Below are 16,577 nucleotides of genomic sequence, written 5' to 3'. Positions count from 1 at the left end.
AGTGTTTCAAGTAAAATTTTGCATCCAAAAGTTTGTGAACCACCACTGTGATGAAGAGATGTGAGCCTGGCTCATGTAAAGACATATAAGCATGAAAGTTGGACTCGCATGCTGCATTTGCTTAAAAAAATGAAAAATAAGGTGAAAAAAATAACTGCACAGTGCCTCATAGAGGGTTGTGAAGACCAAATAAGACAATGCATGTTTATAGAAGCACTTAGCACAGTCCCTGGCTCATAGAAAGTTCCACTGGCACCAACTGGGGGACGGGTGGCCTCATGGGAGAGCGGTCTGCCTCTGGCCTGGGCCTGTAGGGAGGGTGTGGTCTGAAGGCTCCACTCTGGACAGTGGGAGCTGTGTAGCCTCCTCTCAGAGGGTGGCAGAAGCCAGGCACAGAGAACCAGCAAAGCCCAGCCGGTACCTGCTTCTCCTCCATCTCCTGGCTGTCTGGCTCCATGCAGAAGGCCCACCAGGGCCCCCTTCCTGTGCAGCAGCTCCTGGAAGGAACCCATCTCTGCAATGGCCCCATCTTCTAGCACCACGATCCAATCAGCCTGGGGCAGGACGTGGAGTGCGTGGGTGACGAGAATCCGAGTCTGGCAGGAAGGGATGGAAGTTACACTCACGCACTTGACCACTGTTCCAGAGCTGGGGGAGGGGGCTGGCAGTGTCCTGGGGCTCAGAGTGGGGAGACCTCCCCTTCTTGTGCTCCTTCCCTGTTTCTTGAAAATAGCATGTCCCAACAGAGAAGTAAAGGAGCTCCTTCAACCTGTCTTGAAACCAGAAGACACAGTTCACCTGAACCTGGCCAGTGACCTGACGCAGAGCTGTGGTAGTTTAACCACAGACCCGTAGGCAAGAAATGACTGAAGTTGTGAGCCACTGAGATTTGGGGGCTGTTTGTTATGTGGCGTGGTCACAGCAAAAGCTGACCATTACAAAGAGGAAAACTGAATTCCAGGAGGGTGGTGGTGAGCAGATGTAGGTTAGAAATTTCTCTACCTTTGCACTATGGCCTCTGAGACATTTTTCCAAACTTACCGTCCCCTGGAGCAGCCCGTCAGGCCCAATGACCCGGTTGAAAACATGCTGGCCAACATGGGCATCCAGAGCTGCCAAGGGGTCATCCAGCAGGTACACGGCAGCCTTCCTGTAGACGGCCCGGGCCAGGCTCAGCCGCTGCTTCTGGCCCCCAGAGAGATTCATGCCCTGTGGTGACAAGGAAAGGATGGGAACCTGGGTCTACACCTGCAATGCCAGTGTGATGGGGACACGCCTGCTCACCAGAGTGAGCTATGGCTCACAGTGCCCGTCCTCCATAGCCATCTCCAACCGGAAGCACCTGCTCTCAAGACAACATGCCCCCAGCCTCCACCCACCTGGCTTCTCCCCTTCCACCCAAGCTTCCTGCATCTGCCTCTCCCTCCCCTTGAGTCCAGTTTCTATCCCCATTTCTCCACTGATACAGCCTTCCTCATGGACACCAGTCACTCCCCTGTTGCCTAATCCAGTGGGAACTTTCAGTCCTTATTTTCATTCATTCATCATTCTACTCATATTTACTGCATGGCTATTATGTGGGGAGAGCTGATGTTGGGGTGGGGCATGGAACATTCTAGGTCTGCCTCAAAGGGGGATCCAGCAGGATTTGCTGATGGATTAGACATGGGTGTAAGAAAAAGAGAGAATCAAGGAGGACACCAAGGTTTGGGCTCTGAGCTCTGCAAGGATGGAGCTTCCGTTATCCAGCATGGGGTGGGTTTCGGGGGAGCAGGGAACGGGAAATCATGTTTGGTTTAGGATGTGACAGAAGTGGAGGGCAGCCGGCACCCCACTCCCTCTGTTTGGCTGCAGGATGCCTTGTCTTTCTCCCCAATGTTCCTTCTCAGCTGCTCTTTCTGGCTCCTCCAGACCCTTTCCTGGAAACTCTCCTCTTCCTTCCAGGAAACCTTACCCATTTACTTAACTTATCTCCCATTTCTCCACCCTCAATTCCTTAATCCAAGGGTCAGCAAATGTGTTCTGTAAAGGGCCAGACAGGAGCCATTTAAAGGTTTGCAGGGGCTTCCTCGGTGGTCCAGTGGTTGAGAAGCCATCTTGCAATGCAGGGGGATACTGGTCTGATCCCTGGTCTGGGAAGATCCCATATGCTGTGGAGCAACTAAGCCCGTGTCCCCCCACTACTGAACCCACATGCTGCAGCTACTGAAGCCCCGGGTACCACAGGGTTCACGCTCTGCAACAAAGAGAAGCCGCCGCATTGAGAAGCCTGTACATCCCCATTAGAGCAGGCCCCGCTCTCTGCAGCCAGAGAAAGCCCACGTGCAGCAACGCAGACCCAGTGCAGCCGAAAATAAATAAATAAAGCTTTGCTGCCCCACCCCCACCCTAGTCTCTGTCACGGCTGCTCATCTCTGCCCTGATCGTTCAAGTGCAGCCACGGACCACAGGTAAATGAATGTGCATGGCTGGGTTCCAATAAAACTTTATTTACAAACCCAGCTGGTGGGCTGGATTTGACCTGTGGGTCATAGTTTGTCAATCCCCGCCCAACCCATAGCTCTGGATGCACACATCCTGTTTATCAGGCATCTCAGCCCAGATTTTTTGGTGAGGTCCTGAGACAGGAAGCAATCTGACCATTGTCATGCAGAGAGGCAGGGCAGGAGCCTGGGTCACTTCATCCCCAGTTGTTAGAGAGCCCCCACCCCCCACCCATCAACCCCTGCCATGTCTCCCAGCCTCTTCAGTCTCCATTTTCAACCATTCTCGTTAAAGACTATTTATTGAACACTTGCTATGTGCCTGGTCCTGAGCTGGGTCCCTTTCCTCCCCTACTTTCTTGCCCACTCTGTCTCCCCAGTATCCTTCCCTCACAGGTCAGGGCAACCAATGGCTCCCAGTCGCCCCACGTCCCTGGCCCATGAAGGCCCCCCAGGACCCTTACCTGCTCCCCGGTTCGGGTGTGGACCCCTGCAGGGAAGCCATCCACATCTGGCCACAGGGCACAGGCCTCCAGGACCGTCTCCAGCCACGGTGCATCCAGTTCCTGCCCGAAGCACACATTGTCCACCACAGACATGTTCTGGACCCAGGCCTCCTGGGGCACATAAGCCACCGGACCCTAAAAGACAAACAGGCTGATAGGGACGGGGTTGGGAGCAGTTTTGGAGGAGCGGTGGGAGCCAGGTTCTTGGCAGTGGTGAAAGGCAGAGAGGAGCTTAGCTGTGAGATGGTGAACCGGGAAGAGCAGAGGTGGGGGACAGTCCAGTGAATGGCAGGGGCCTAGCCTCACCTTGATGCTCACGGACCCCTCCACCTTGGACAGCTCCCCGAGGAGGGCAGACAGCAGAGAGGACTTTCCTGCCCCCACGGGACCGACGACAGCGAGCAGGCAGCCCTGGGGCACTGTGAGGTTGATCCTGGCAACACAGAAGGGGCGACGTATCCCTGAGTAGGACTCAGCCTGAATCTGGACAGAGTTGGTGAACCCCAGACAACTGGCCTCGGCTCCTGGTGACTCACAGGGGGCCGCTAAGAGGATGTCTGGGGCCTCCCTTCCTCTCCCAACCCCTGTATGGCTATGAGAGCTGCCATCCTGCATGCAACTGTACACGTGCCCACACATGCATGCACATGTGTACACAGATGCACACACACATGGGTCTTGCACACTCACTACACCACACACACATGCTCATGTGTACACAAATGCACACGTGCACGCACACAGGTCTGTGCACACTCCCTATACCACATCCACATGTGTATGCACATGGGTCTGGGCACACTACACCACACACACCTGCACATGTGTACACAGATATACACAGGTACACAAGGGTCTGTGCACACTCACATCACACATGCATGCACACGTGTACACGATGCTCACATGGGTCTGTGCACACTCACTACACCATACCTCATACACACCTGTACACAGATACATACATGCCAGCATACACAAGGGCACATGTAACTGCCCACATGCACTATACACACAGACTGCACACAGATGCACACCCTCACACAAGTACACACACATGCACACCATACATGTGCATAGAGACATGCACATGATGCATGCACAATCTATGTACACACAAGTGCATACACAAATGCTCTCATGTACACATGTGTGCACACACATGTACACCCATATGTACACATGTACTCACGCACACAGAGTTTACTGGTTGGGAAGATTTAACTAGCATCTCCTGTGGCCCAGGTCACAGCCACAGGCTCCTCATAGCTCTCCCTACTGAAGCCCTTGCCCCCAACCCTGTCCAGGCCCTTCAGTCCATCCCCCACACACGGGCCCGAGGGGCCTGTTCAAACCCAACTCCCCAGTGGCAGCCCCAGCAGTTCCCGCTTCTCCTGGGGTAAAAGGTGAGGTTCCGACAATCCTGAAGGATGCCCAGCATCCCATCACTGCAGCCATGCTGATGTCCTGTTTCTCAAACACACCTGGGGGATCGTGCCCCACAAGTGTCAAGTGGCAAAGTCTAGAGATACTTTCAGTTGTCACACCTCGTGGGGCTGCTCTCGAATCTACTGGGTTGATACTGGGAGTTCTGCTAATCCTGCGACAGGGCACAGGACGGCCCCCACCACACAGAACTCTCAGCCCCAAATGTCAGTGATGCCGAGGTGGAGAGTCCTGGGTCCAGGCACACACCTGCCTCAGGACCTTGGCACTTGCTCTTCCCACTGCCTAGAAAGCTCCTGTCCCAAACACGTGCAAGGCTCATTCCTGCCCGTTATCTGACCTCTGTTTAAATGCCAGGCCTTCTCTCACTGCACATACCCCTCCCTTGACATCACTCTGCCCCCTCACCCTGACTTCTCATTTGTGCCCGCTGCCCCACCCCCACCCCACCCCACCCCCTGCCATCAGAATGTCAGCCCCAAGAGCACAGGGCCCTTGTCTGTTTTCTTCACTCTATTCCCAGTTCCTAGAACAGGGCCTGGCACATAGCAAGTGCTCGATATACACCATGAAATGAGTGGATGACAAGCAACACAGATACAGTCCAGGGTGTTTCCTCTCCCTTCACAAGGAGCTTTGCAGTTGGCTGGGGTTTTCTGCCACAGAGACCCAGCCAAAGAGCTGGGGGCTGGAGGTGACAATGGCCAGTCTGACATAGCAGGGACAGAAGTTGCCACGGCTCACCGGACCCTGGGGCTCCTTGGCCAGGCCTCCATCAACATCAGCATGACCAGCCTGGGGACCAGGGGGTCGTCTCCTCCCTGACAGGCAAGGCTCAGAAACCCTGTTCCCCGTCCATCTATGGGAACTCTCACTTTCCCGTCCTCCCCCACCTCGCCAACATCCAAGGGAAGGCTGTTCCCAGGGCCACCACTTGTACCTGTGCAGGCAGGGAGCGCTTTCCTGGGACCAGGTGAAGGTGCCTTCCTGTATGCTGATGCAGTCCTCCCCAGCAGCTACAAGGCATACAGGCCAGTTACACAAGATGCTCCCGGCTTGCCCCTCCCCCAGGACACCCACGGGCCGCAGGAAATCTCCCCCACTAAACAAACGGTTCCTCCGTGCACTGGCTCGTGTGACCCTGCGGTGGTCACATTCTCTCCCTGTCGGATGGTTACATAACTTGGTGGTTGGCAAACCACAGCCTAGGGGCCAGACCCTGTCTGCTGCCTATTTTTATAAAGTTTTATTGGAACACAGCCAGGCCCATTCATTTATGTATTCCTGGGGTTGCTTTCACACTAGAAAGGCAGAGGTGTGCGATTACGACAGAGAAAAAAGGACTTGGAAAGCTTAGTGAAAGTCACTCAGTCGTGTCCGACTCTTTGCAACCCCACAGACCGTACAGTCCATGGGATTCTCCAGGCCAGAATACTGGAGTGGGTAGCCTATTCCTTAAAACAAGTACAATTGGGTCCTTCACAGAAAAGGTTAGAGAGCAGCTGATACAATTTATCACCTGATCCTGGACCCTGGAGATGGAGTGTTATTAATTTCACTGGGACCACTGATGTAACCAGGGACATATAGTCTCCCCATGTCCCTGGGTCTCAGATATTTTATCTATGTAATAAGGGAGGCACCAGATTAGTGGTTTCAGACCCTGAATTCACATTTAGAATCACCTGGAAAGATTTTTTTAAAAAAACACAAAGCTCTCCATGGTTCAGCTCAAACCAATAAAGGAGACTCTGCTTGAGGGTGAGGCCTGAGAATCCTACATTTAATAAGCAGTCATCCACTGGATTGGATGGTCTGTAGGGGAGGGTTTCAGACACACTGCAGGATGCCCAGTTATATCTGAATTTCAGATAAACCATGAGCACTTTTTCAGGATAATTTTGCCCCACACGTTGCATGGGAGATACTTATGCTTAAAAATCCAAATTTCTTAATATGTGAAATTCAGATTTAACTGGGAGTCCTGTGTTTTTGTGAATTTGGCTACCCTGCTCCAGGGGCTTGTCCTTTCTTAACAGTCTGGGGTGTGGGGGTACGACTTCACTCCCATCTGTAAAGTGGGTTGGTCACGGGAGCACCTACTCTGTGGTGCCATGGTGAGGTTCGAGGGGGTCATCACTAAGTCAAGCACTTCCAACGTGCTGGCTCATGCTAAATGCTTGGTCATTGCCAGCTGTTGGCGTTTGTGTTAACCTCACTGTCACACACCTTCACGGGAAGAGCAAGGACTGGGGTGGGGGCAAGGGGGTGTGGTGAGGCTCCGGTCATAGGCAGGTGATAAAGGGTGTCAGAGTCATGACTTAAATAACACTCAGGGGTTCTGGTCCAGGGTCCACGGGGCTTCCTGCCAGGATTCAGGCATGACATCTCAGACCCCAGGCTAGATATCGGGCAGCTCCCGAGAGTCGGAGGCCTGCTCTCTCTTGGCGGCCCTCAGGACAGTCCTGGCGGAGGTGGGTTGCCACAGTGGGGAGCAGAGGCCAGGAGTGGGGTTGTTACTCCCTGGGCCACAAAGCTGGCAAGGCAATCCTGGGATTCCAAGCCAGCATCCACTTCCAAACACCTGAATCACACCAATTCGCCTAAACATGGCTGTGCCCTGCTGAAAGTGTGCCAGAGCCATGAGCAGCCTCAGAAACACCAATCTGGGGTTATTTAGAGGTCTCTTTGCTAACGTAAGTTTTATTGGATTATTGGATTTTTTACCAATAATAATTCTAACTAAAATGCATTGGATGCTGATTTGCTTCAGAGCCCTGCTCTAACTGCAAGGCTTCAGAGGACCCATTCAACCCTCACAACAATCTTGTGCAGAGGTGCTGTGATGATCACCATGTCCATTTTGCAGATGGGAACACTGAAGCTCGGGCAGATTAATAACTGGTCAAGGTCGCCCATTCTGGGGTCCGTGCTGGAGCCAGAATTTGGATTCGGATGATTTCTAGGTAGGCAGCTTGACGCTTCCTTAGTGACAAGGGGAGGATTCATACACAATGCCTGTTCCAAGTAACACAGCCTACAGCATGGTCTATACATGCAGTCCCATTGCTGGCAGCCCCCAGCTGGGGTCCTGGCATTCCACCAGCGGGAAGGGGGCTCCTGCTGGTTCTCTTGTCTCTCCCACCCCCTCCTACTGAACTCAGCTCTCACCGCATCTGGAGGGACTCGAGTCCACAGCCCCAGGGTCAGTTTCTTCCAGGGACAGGAAGGCAGCTAGGCGGTCAAAGGACACCCGGGCCTGGAGAAACCAAAGCCTTAGGTCAGCCACAAAGGAACTCAGACTTTGGGTGTCGGGTGCCTCAGGATAGTGGGAAAGCTTCCTGCCTACCAAGCCCTACGCATTTACAAGGCAACAGCACAAGCTTTTCAGGTCGTGGACAATGAAGCGCATGAGGTTGGCACAGTGCTGGTGGTGACCTCTCACCTCCTTGCTTCCATCATCAGGAACAATTACACACTCTGTCCACCTCGGGGTGTCTCCACCCCCGGCCCCAAGCCCATCTTCCGGGATGAAAGAATGAATAGGAATGTCTCAGCTGGAGCAGTTTCCTCATTTTCATCACACTCAAGGAGGCACAGTGTGAGTAGAGAGAGTAAAGGAAGAGAAGTGAAATGAGATCCCTTTGTATTAATGTAAAAAAGGGACCAGAATGAATCCTCGCAGACGGATTTGCTAGAAAGGTGATGCTGCCTATTTTGAGGATGTTTGCTGGCTTCTTCCCACTGTTCCCGGTGACCTCCTGCCTATTTTCCTGCTTTGTTTCATCATTTCAGCCCAGCCTGCAAGGTTCCTCCCGGACAGCCTCCCCTCCCCGCAGCCTCACCTGGACGACGGAGTGGATGGAGAAGGGCAGGAAAGCCTGGGCCTTGTTGAGGATGTTGAGAACCGTGAGGGTCACGAAGGCTTTCTCGGCGTCCATGGCATTCTCCTCGGCTACCAGAGTATGCACAGCAAACACAACCAGTGCCACCTGGGTGAGACACAGGTGGTGACAGTGAGCTGCTAACTGTGGCCAGGGAAGGCAGGCTAGCTGCAGTGTCTCCAGGGGCCAAATGGCCACACCTGCCATGTTGGAATGGCTTCTCTTCCACCCAGATCGTCCCCCAGATTCTGCTACTGATGGAGGGAGTTGTGTGCATGTAGCCCCCACTCTTAGTATCAGAAACTCTTAGTTCCAGGCATTGGATGATGATGCATTTTTCCATCTTGTTAGCATTTTCGTGGTTCTAGACAATGGTGGGATTTATGACCCTAGACTCTGGGAAGATGACTCAAGTTGCAGGTATCAGCCACCACGGAGTGCTCTGGGTCCTGGTGGCACTCCAGGTTCTAAATGTCACTGGGTGGGGGGTTCATTTCCAGGGGTTGGTGGTGTTATGTTTCCGGGTGTTGTTGATACGATGGTCATGCTAGGTGATGGTCAGTCTGTGACGGTCACTCGGTGTGATGGGACCCCGTGAGCCTATATGGGGAGCCCTCATCCCGCATCCCCAGCACTCCGCCCCTAGTCCTTGCTCTGCAGGGGGACCAGAGTGACATCACCAGAAATGTGGACACTTGGAAGGACACCAGAGACACGGAGAAGAGGAGGCTGGAGGTCTTCAAGGCGCCCAGCTCCTGGGTCCGGATGTGCAGGACTCTGTCCAGAAAGGCTCCCTCCCAGCCATGGTACTTGACCGTCCGCACGTTCCTGAGGATGCAGCTGGTGAGCCGCGCCCGACAGTCCTTCTGCCTCATTTGCTCCTCCTGGGACCAGAGGGAAGAAGAGAGGAGAGGAGAGGAAGTCTGGAATAGGATAGGAAGTTCCTTTTCTGCAACCGCCACAAGCCCCCACCCCTACCCTGCACCTGCCTCCTCCCCCCTGCACCAGCGCGGGTCCTGAGACCTGCAGGCTTGCCACCCCCTTCTGGCCTGGAGCGTCCCTTCTTCCAAACGCCAAACCTGATGGTGGTTCCTCTTCTTGGTGATGAAGAAATTCAGAGGGAGGAGGCTCACGAAGACAGCAATGGCGGTGAGGGCAGATGGTCCTAGAAGCTGGATAAAGAGTGGGCCAGATGTCATGAGACGCCTCCAGGAGCCTAGCTGTCAATACGGGGCTGGCTGGAGCGGGGGAGTGGCCAGGAGCCTAGCTGTCAATACGGGGCTGGCTGGAGCGGGGGAGTGGTTGTGATGCTCATACTCGGGCCCCAAGCAGTGAGGTGTCAGAGAGTCCAATGAGAGAAGCCACCAGGTCATAGAGACCGGGACTCCTGGGCTCCTTAGAAGGGGACACGTGGAAGATGGAGCCCATCTGTGTTTGGTGGGGGAGGGAAAAATGATGAACCTCACATGATGGAGGGGGCGGTCATAGTCATGACAGGACATGCATCCAGATGGGCAGGGTTAGGCCTGGCTACAATGGTGAAAACAGACTCTGGAGGGGATCTGGGTTCCAATCCTGAATTTACGCCACACTTTGGTGTGGCCCTGGGCAAGTGAGAGCTGGACCCATAAGGAAGGCTGAGCGCCAAATAACTGATGCTTTTGAACTGTGGTGTTGGAAAAGACTCATCTTGAGAGTCGCTTGGACTGCAAAGAGATCAAACCAGTCAATCCTAAAGGAAATCAATCCTGAATATTTATTGGAAGGACTGTTGCTGAAGCTCCAATACTTTGGCCACCTGAGGCAGAGTTGACTCATTAGAAAAGGACCCGATGCTGGGAAAGATTGAAGGCAGGAGGAGAAGGGAACACAGAGGATGAGATGGCATCACCGACTCGATGGACATAGTCTGAGCAAGCTTCGGGAGTTGGTGACGGACAGGGAAGCCTCGCGTGTAGCAGTCCATGGGGTCACAGAGTCAGATATGACTGAGCGACTGAACAGCAACGCCTGGGCAAGATACTAACCCTCCCTAAGCTGCCGTTTCCTCATATTAGAGGGGAATGGAGCTGTTTCCACCACCTGTAGCAAGTGCTGCTGTTGTACAATCATTAGCTGAATCTTCAATTCACCCCCCGCAAGGGTTGCCAGACTTAGCAAATAAATATATTTTACTGCAGGCCCAGTTAAATCTGAATTTCAGATGAGCAGCAAATAAGTTTTTAGTGTAAATATATCCCATGTCATGCCTGGGATAGACTTATAATAAGACATACTTCTGTTGATCTGAAATTCACCTTCAGTTGGACGTCCTGTATTTTCTCTGGCAGCCCTGCCCCCACCAGCTTTGTGACTGGGGACAGGTCTCTTCCCTCACTCTTTGGTTTGTCTCTCCGGAAAATGTGAAAGTGGCCGAGAGGATAAATGATTTTTATGTGGCTGAAACAGTAAAATGAAACAGCTAGCCCGTCTGTTTCATTTATGCAGCAATATCGCCACCCAGGGGTCACATGGAGAGGCTCCCAGAAGGCAAACACCTGCCAGAGCTGGGAGAATACTCAAAGGACTGTGAACAGAAGGTTAAATAAGCTCTCTCCGGCAAAAAATGCTATAAACACTAACCCCAATGCCCACCCCTCCCCCTTTTACCAGGGTCTCCTGGTGACTTTCTAAAGTTAGGGATCGTCTGCCAAGAGGCAGACAAAAGTGATGGGTGGTGTCATCTGCAGATTCACTGGGGTCACTGGTCAGTCTGCTTCACTGCCGTGTATTTTACCCTGTGTCCTTCCTCCCTTTCTCTCCAATAATAACAGCTCACATCTGTTTACCTGCGGAGGACTCACTATGTGTGCTGGTCCTAGACTGCAAGGTGGCAAGTCAAAAAGCATCCAGGCTCTTATGGGGGGAGGGGAGTGGAAGCAGCAGCAGCGGTACAATAATGATGATAACACAGCTGGTATTCTGGAACATTCCACACTCACTCACAGTCAATAAGCCGTTGATACACCCACCCAGGGGCCTGTAAAACCCGGCATGCAGGCCAGATTCCTCCATCTGCTTATGTGCAGACCTCAAGCTGTACAAAATGATCCATAGGTTTTCCACTACCAGACGACTGATAATGAAAATCAAACGAAGATTCTACAACACGTGGAAATTATGTGAAATTCAAACTTCATTGTCCATAAGTGATTTTATTGGAAGCCCACCAGGCCTGTTTGAGTAGTATGGTCTGTAGCCGCTTGTGCACTAGAAGGGCAGAGTTGAACAGTTTTAAGAGAGACCCTGCTGCTCCCAGAATGTCATACCCTAAGAAAACCACGACTCAAAAAGACACAGGTACCCCCATGCTCACTGCAGCATTATTTACAATAGCCAGAACATGGAAGCAACCTAGACACCCACTGACAGATGAATGGATAAAGAAGATGTGGAATGTGTACACAATGGGATATTACTCAGCCATAAAAAGGAACACATTTGCATCAGTTCTGGAGAGGTGAATGAACCGAGAGCCTGTTATACAGAGTGAAGTCAAGTCAGAAAGAGAAAAACAAATATTGCATATTCATGCACATATATGGAGTCTAGGAAAATGGTACTAAGAAATCTATCTGCTGGGAAGGAATGGGGATGCAGATGTAGAAAACAGACTTGTAGACACAGCGGGGAAAGGACAAGGTGGCACGAATTGAGAGAGTAGCGCTGACACATATATACTGCTGCTGCTAAGTCGCTTCAGTCGCGTCCGACTCTGTGCGACCCCAGAGACGGCAGCCCACCAGGCTCTGCCATCCCTGGGATTCTCCAGGCAAGAATACTAGAGTGGGTTGCCATTGCCTTCTCCAACGCATGAAAGTGAAAAGTCAAAGTGAAGTCGCTCAGTCGTGCCCAACTCTTAGCGACCCCATGGACTGCAGCCTACCAGGCTCCTCTGTCCGTGGGATTTTCCAGGCAAGAGTACTGGCGTGGGGTGCCATTGCCTTCTCCGACATATACACACCACCATGTGTAAAACAGCCAGCTAGTGGGAAGCTGCTGCATGTCACAGGGAGCCCAGCCTGGCGCTCTGCTGACCTAGAGGGGTGGGGAGGGGGTGGGAGGGAGGCTCAAGAGGGAGGGGATATAAATATATAGACAGGTAGATAGTCATAGTCATGACTGATTTGACTTATACAGCAGAAACCAACATAACATTGTACAGCAATTATCCTCCAAATACAAAAGCTTTTTTTAAAAAAAGAAAAAAAATATATCTGACCTGGTGCTCTACAGAAATGTTTGTGAGCCTGACACCCACACCTGGAGCAGAGCAGAAGATCTTTAAAGTGCTCCACCCCCATGTGTAATCAACAAGACAAACACTTATAGGGTACCGCTGGGTCTCGCTGTCTACGCACTCAATGAATTCCGTAACTCAAGGGCAGAGGCCCTTTCTTTAATTCCATATGCAGGGTATGATGTTGGAGGCAGTAGGGTCTCTCTTGGAAAAGTTACTGATTATTTTGTAGAGCTTGAGGTCCGCACATAAGCAGGTGGAGGAATCTGGCCTGCATGCCGGGTTTCACGGGCCCTTGGGTGGGTGTATTGGTGGCTAAATAGCTGTGGATGCGTGGAATGTTCCAGAATACCAGTTACGTGTTATCATCATTATTGTACCTCGGCTGCTGCTTCCATCCCCACTCCACCCCCATAAAAGCTTGTAGCCTGGATGCTTTTCGACTTGCCACCCTGCAGTTCAGGACCCAGCACACACAGCGGGTGCTCAGCAAGTACACAGACGTTAACTATTATTATTGGAGAGAAAGAGAGGAAGGACATGGGGGAAAATGCAGGGCAGTGAAGCAGGCTGACCAACGACCCCAGTGAATCTGCAGATGACACCACCCATCACTTTGCCTCTTGGCAGACGGTCCCTAACATCAGAAAGTCACCAGGAGACCCTGGTAAAGGGGGAGGGTGGGCTATGGGGTTAGCATTTATAGCATTTTTGCCAGAGAGAGTTTATATGTCGTTATTACTTTGCAGATGAGGAAATTAGGCACAGAGGGGCTGGTTATGGGGAAGTTTCACAACTAGTGAGTGATAAAAGCAGGGTATGAGCTCACTACAAGGTCTGTGATTTTAATTAAAAATTTTAAAAGAAGGGAATTCCCTGGTGGTCCAGTGGCTGGGACTTCAAGCTTTCACTGCCAAGGGTGTAGGTACAGCCCTGGTTAGGGAAATACGATCTCACAAGCTGCCTGGGCAACCAAAAAAAGGTCCTACATCACAAAACAGATGTAAGGGAGTCAGAATTAAGTTCTGATTCCACCCCCCCGCCCCAGCCCCCAGTGGCTACTTTATGTGTTTTGAAAACTAAGTAGTAAATTCCTGCCCCTAAATTCTCTTTCTGTTTCATTTTTGTTCGTGGTAGTGGTGGTGGTGCTGCCCCAGAGTTACTGATAACTTCAAAACGTGCCCAACCAGCCTACTTGGTATCCTGATGCATGCGTGTGTGCATACGTGCGTGCTAAGTCACTTCAGTTGTGTCCGATTCTTTGTGACCCTATGGACCGTAACCTGCCAGGCTCCTCTGTCCATGGGATTCCCCAGGCAAGAATACTGGAGTGGGTTGCCATTTCCTTCTCGAGGGGACTTTTCTGACACAGGGAGTGAACCGATGTTTCTTACGTCTCCTGCACTGGCAGGCAGGTTCTTTACCACTAGCGCCACCTGGGAAGCCCCGATATCACACCCCCAAAGTGCCCATGTCATCACCACCATCATCATTATTTGACAGACGGGGCAACCGAGGCCCAGACAGGTGAGCATCCTGCCCAGGGTAAAGTGAAGGCCGCCCTGGCCTGAGACTTTGGCCACAACAGCAGCCCACGGGGTGCGGAAATAGACAGGATTAAAGGGGATGAGGAGGAGCAGGGTTCCGCTCAAATCCCGCTCCCCCTGCCCCAGCACACCTGCCAGAGGTAGACAAAGCACACGACGATCCAGATGAGCGGCAGCCACAGCCCGTTGAGGTAGGTGACGCTCTCGGTCAGCCGCTGCACATCCACAGACACCAGGTTGACCACGTCCCCCACTGCACTGGACTTTCTGGAGCTGCTGGACAGAGCCAGGACCTGGGAGGGGCGGGCAGATGGAGACCTGAGTCGGAGGGACGCAGGAGAGGCTGACGGCCACCCGGCAGGCTGGGCTCTAAGTTATGCTGCCCCTGCTGGCTGAGGCAGGTTTCTTTACCATCTAGGCCTCAGTTTACTCATCTGTAAAGTGGGCTGATAAAATCTCTTAAACCCAACTCCCAGGACCACTGTAAGAATCCAGGGAGATGACAAAAACGAAACTACTGTGATTTCCCTGAAGTACTGGAAACAATGACAATAACACAGTACATCAAAACCTTGGATTTATGATGATACTGGTAGCCATCTGCCGGGCGCGCTGTCCTAGCTGTGCTGTTCTCTGCCCTGTCGGTCAGGCTCAGTCGTGTCTCACTCTTTTGTGACCCTATGGAATGCAGTCCACCATGCTCCTCTGTCCGTGGGATTTTTCAGGCAAGGATATTCAAGTGAGTTGTCATTTCCTTCTCCAGGGGATCTTCCTGACCCGTGGATTGAACTCACACCTCCTGCATCGACTGGTGGATTCTTTACCACTGAGCCACCAGAGAAGCCTGATTGCAAAAATATATAGTGTTTTATCCACAGTGTTTTAAATTAAACGACACATACTGTGCCTGTTCCATACAGCTGTCTGTTGTGTCCCAGCATGGAAAAAATGAGAGAATGTTCATTTATTTAGCACAGTGCCTAGGACATAGGGTTTCCCAGGTGGTGCAGGGGTAAAGAACCCACCTGCCACTGGAGGGAACCCAAGAGATGCAGGTTCTATCCCTGGGTCAGGAAGATCCCCTGGAGGAGGAAATGGCAACCCACTCCAGTATTCTTGCCTGGAGAATCCCATGGACCCAGGAACCAGGCGGGCTACAGTCCATGCAGTCACAGCTGAGTTGGACATGACTTAGCAAGTAAACAACAATTTTTGTATCACTTTGGGGGGAAAAAAATCAATGCCAACCATTCAGTAAATTAAAACATCTTGATTAAAAGAGGAAAGAAAAAGTGAAACTAGAATCAATGAGATGGATAATTATTAACCTCATTTCACAGACAAGGAAACTGAGGCACAGAGAAATTGACCAACTTGCCCAGAACCAGAGGGTTTGGATTGGAATCCAGGATAACAGAGGCTAGACAGAGTGTTAGACTGATTCCCCCAGGCATTCAACGTGCCTTGTAGATACTAACCTGGTTTTCTAACAGCCACAAATTTGCCCTGATTCTGGGGTCACAGTGGACCCCTTCCAGCCTGTTGAATACTACATCCTACTTGCAATCCTCTCTGCTGGGTGTGTCAGGGAAGAAGTGAGGGGGTGAAATGATGGGCTGGAAATAAACAAGTACAGAAATTCTCCAAAAAAATCTTCCAGTCTTTACTGAGCACCTGCTCTGGGCCTCACACTGGGCTCTATGGTCAACAGAGGCGAGGTGCTTGGTCTCCTGGGAGTGGAGTTTGAGCTGGGGAGCAAAATTAAAGATGTACACAGTTCACCGTTTAATAGTAATTATGATGAGTGTCATGAAGTGTTTTAAAATATAGGTTTTATTATTATTCAAGTATGGCAAGCCCACAGACCAGAGAAGACTGATATTGACAAGAGGGTTTATTACACTCAACAATCTCAATAGAAAGGGGTATTCCACGCTATGGGAGGGGGGCACTTGGGGAAGCACTGGGGTGGGGCAGGGTGGGATGAACCATAGGCAAGAGCTTGCTGAGGTTTTCATGGGAAGGTCAGACAGGGTCGGCAAGTTTAGGATCGGCTAGTTTGAGTAATTCCATCTGCTCTGGGCATAGGAACTGGGCCTTATTGTCTGATACCTGGCCTTGGGGTGATTACAGCAAGGACAATGGCCAGAGGCTGAGGGCCTCAAAAGGAGGCAGCTGGATTGTGAGTTAGGGTGGGTTGGTTTGCATGTGAAAGGCATGCTTTCCGATGAGTCACTTACCATCTGGAGGAACTGGCTGACCTCGGAAGGGACAGAGGGACAGTCCCTCCAGGGTCAGCGAGGCCCCAGATGTCGAAGCACCAGACACAGAAAATAAGGAAGCATGGCTGGACTTACCTGGTGGTCCAGTGGTTAAAAATCCGCCTGCCAGTGTAGGGGATATGGGTTCAACACCTGGCCAGGGAGGATCCA

At 51.8% G+C, this 16,577-nt stretch overlaps 1 protein-coding gene across 1 annotated transcript in view; it reads right to left on the bottom strand.

Annotated features, from left to right (window-relative positions):
- The window catches only part of ABCC6 (ATP binding cassette subfamily C member 6), a 65,294-nt gene that overhangs the window by 25,981 nt on the left and 22,736 nt on the right, over positions 1-16,577 (bottom strand). The window contains exons 10-19 of the mRNA XM_052635750.1: positions 14,277-14,438; positions 9,399-9,491; positions 9,000-9,203; positions 8,281-8,427; positions 7,607-7,694; positions 5,376-5,451; positions 3,296-3,422; positions 2,948-3,124; positions 1,042-1,209; positions 422-596 (exon numbers count right to left, since the gene is read on the bottom strand). Of these exons, the coding sequence (XP_052491710.1) occupies positions 422-596; positions 1,042-1,209; positions 2,948-3,124; positions 3,296-3,422; positions 5,376-5,451; positions 7,607-7,694; positions 8,281-8,427; positions 9,000-9,203; positions 9,399-9,491; positions 14,277-14,438 (1,417 nt within the window). The remainder of the gene's footprint in view (positions 1-421; positions 597-1,041; positions 1,210-2,947; positions 3,125-3,295; positions 3,423-5,375; positions 5,452-7,606; positions 7,695-8,280; positions 8,428-8,999; positions 9,204-9,398; positions 9,492-14,276; positions 14,439-16,577) is intronic.

This window comes from Budorcas taxicolor, chromosome 2 (assembly GCF_023091745.1).
Source record: "Budorcas taxicolor isolate Tak-1 chromosome 2, Takin1.1, whole genome shotgun sequence".
In the NCBI taxonomy this organism is placed as follows: Eukaryota; Metazoa; Chordata; class Mammalia; order Artiodactyla; family Bovidae; genus Budorcas; species Budorcas taxicolor.
Note: the sequence above shows the minus strand (reverse complement) of the source record. Positions and strands in the feature narration are given on the sequence as shown.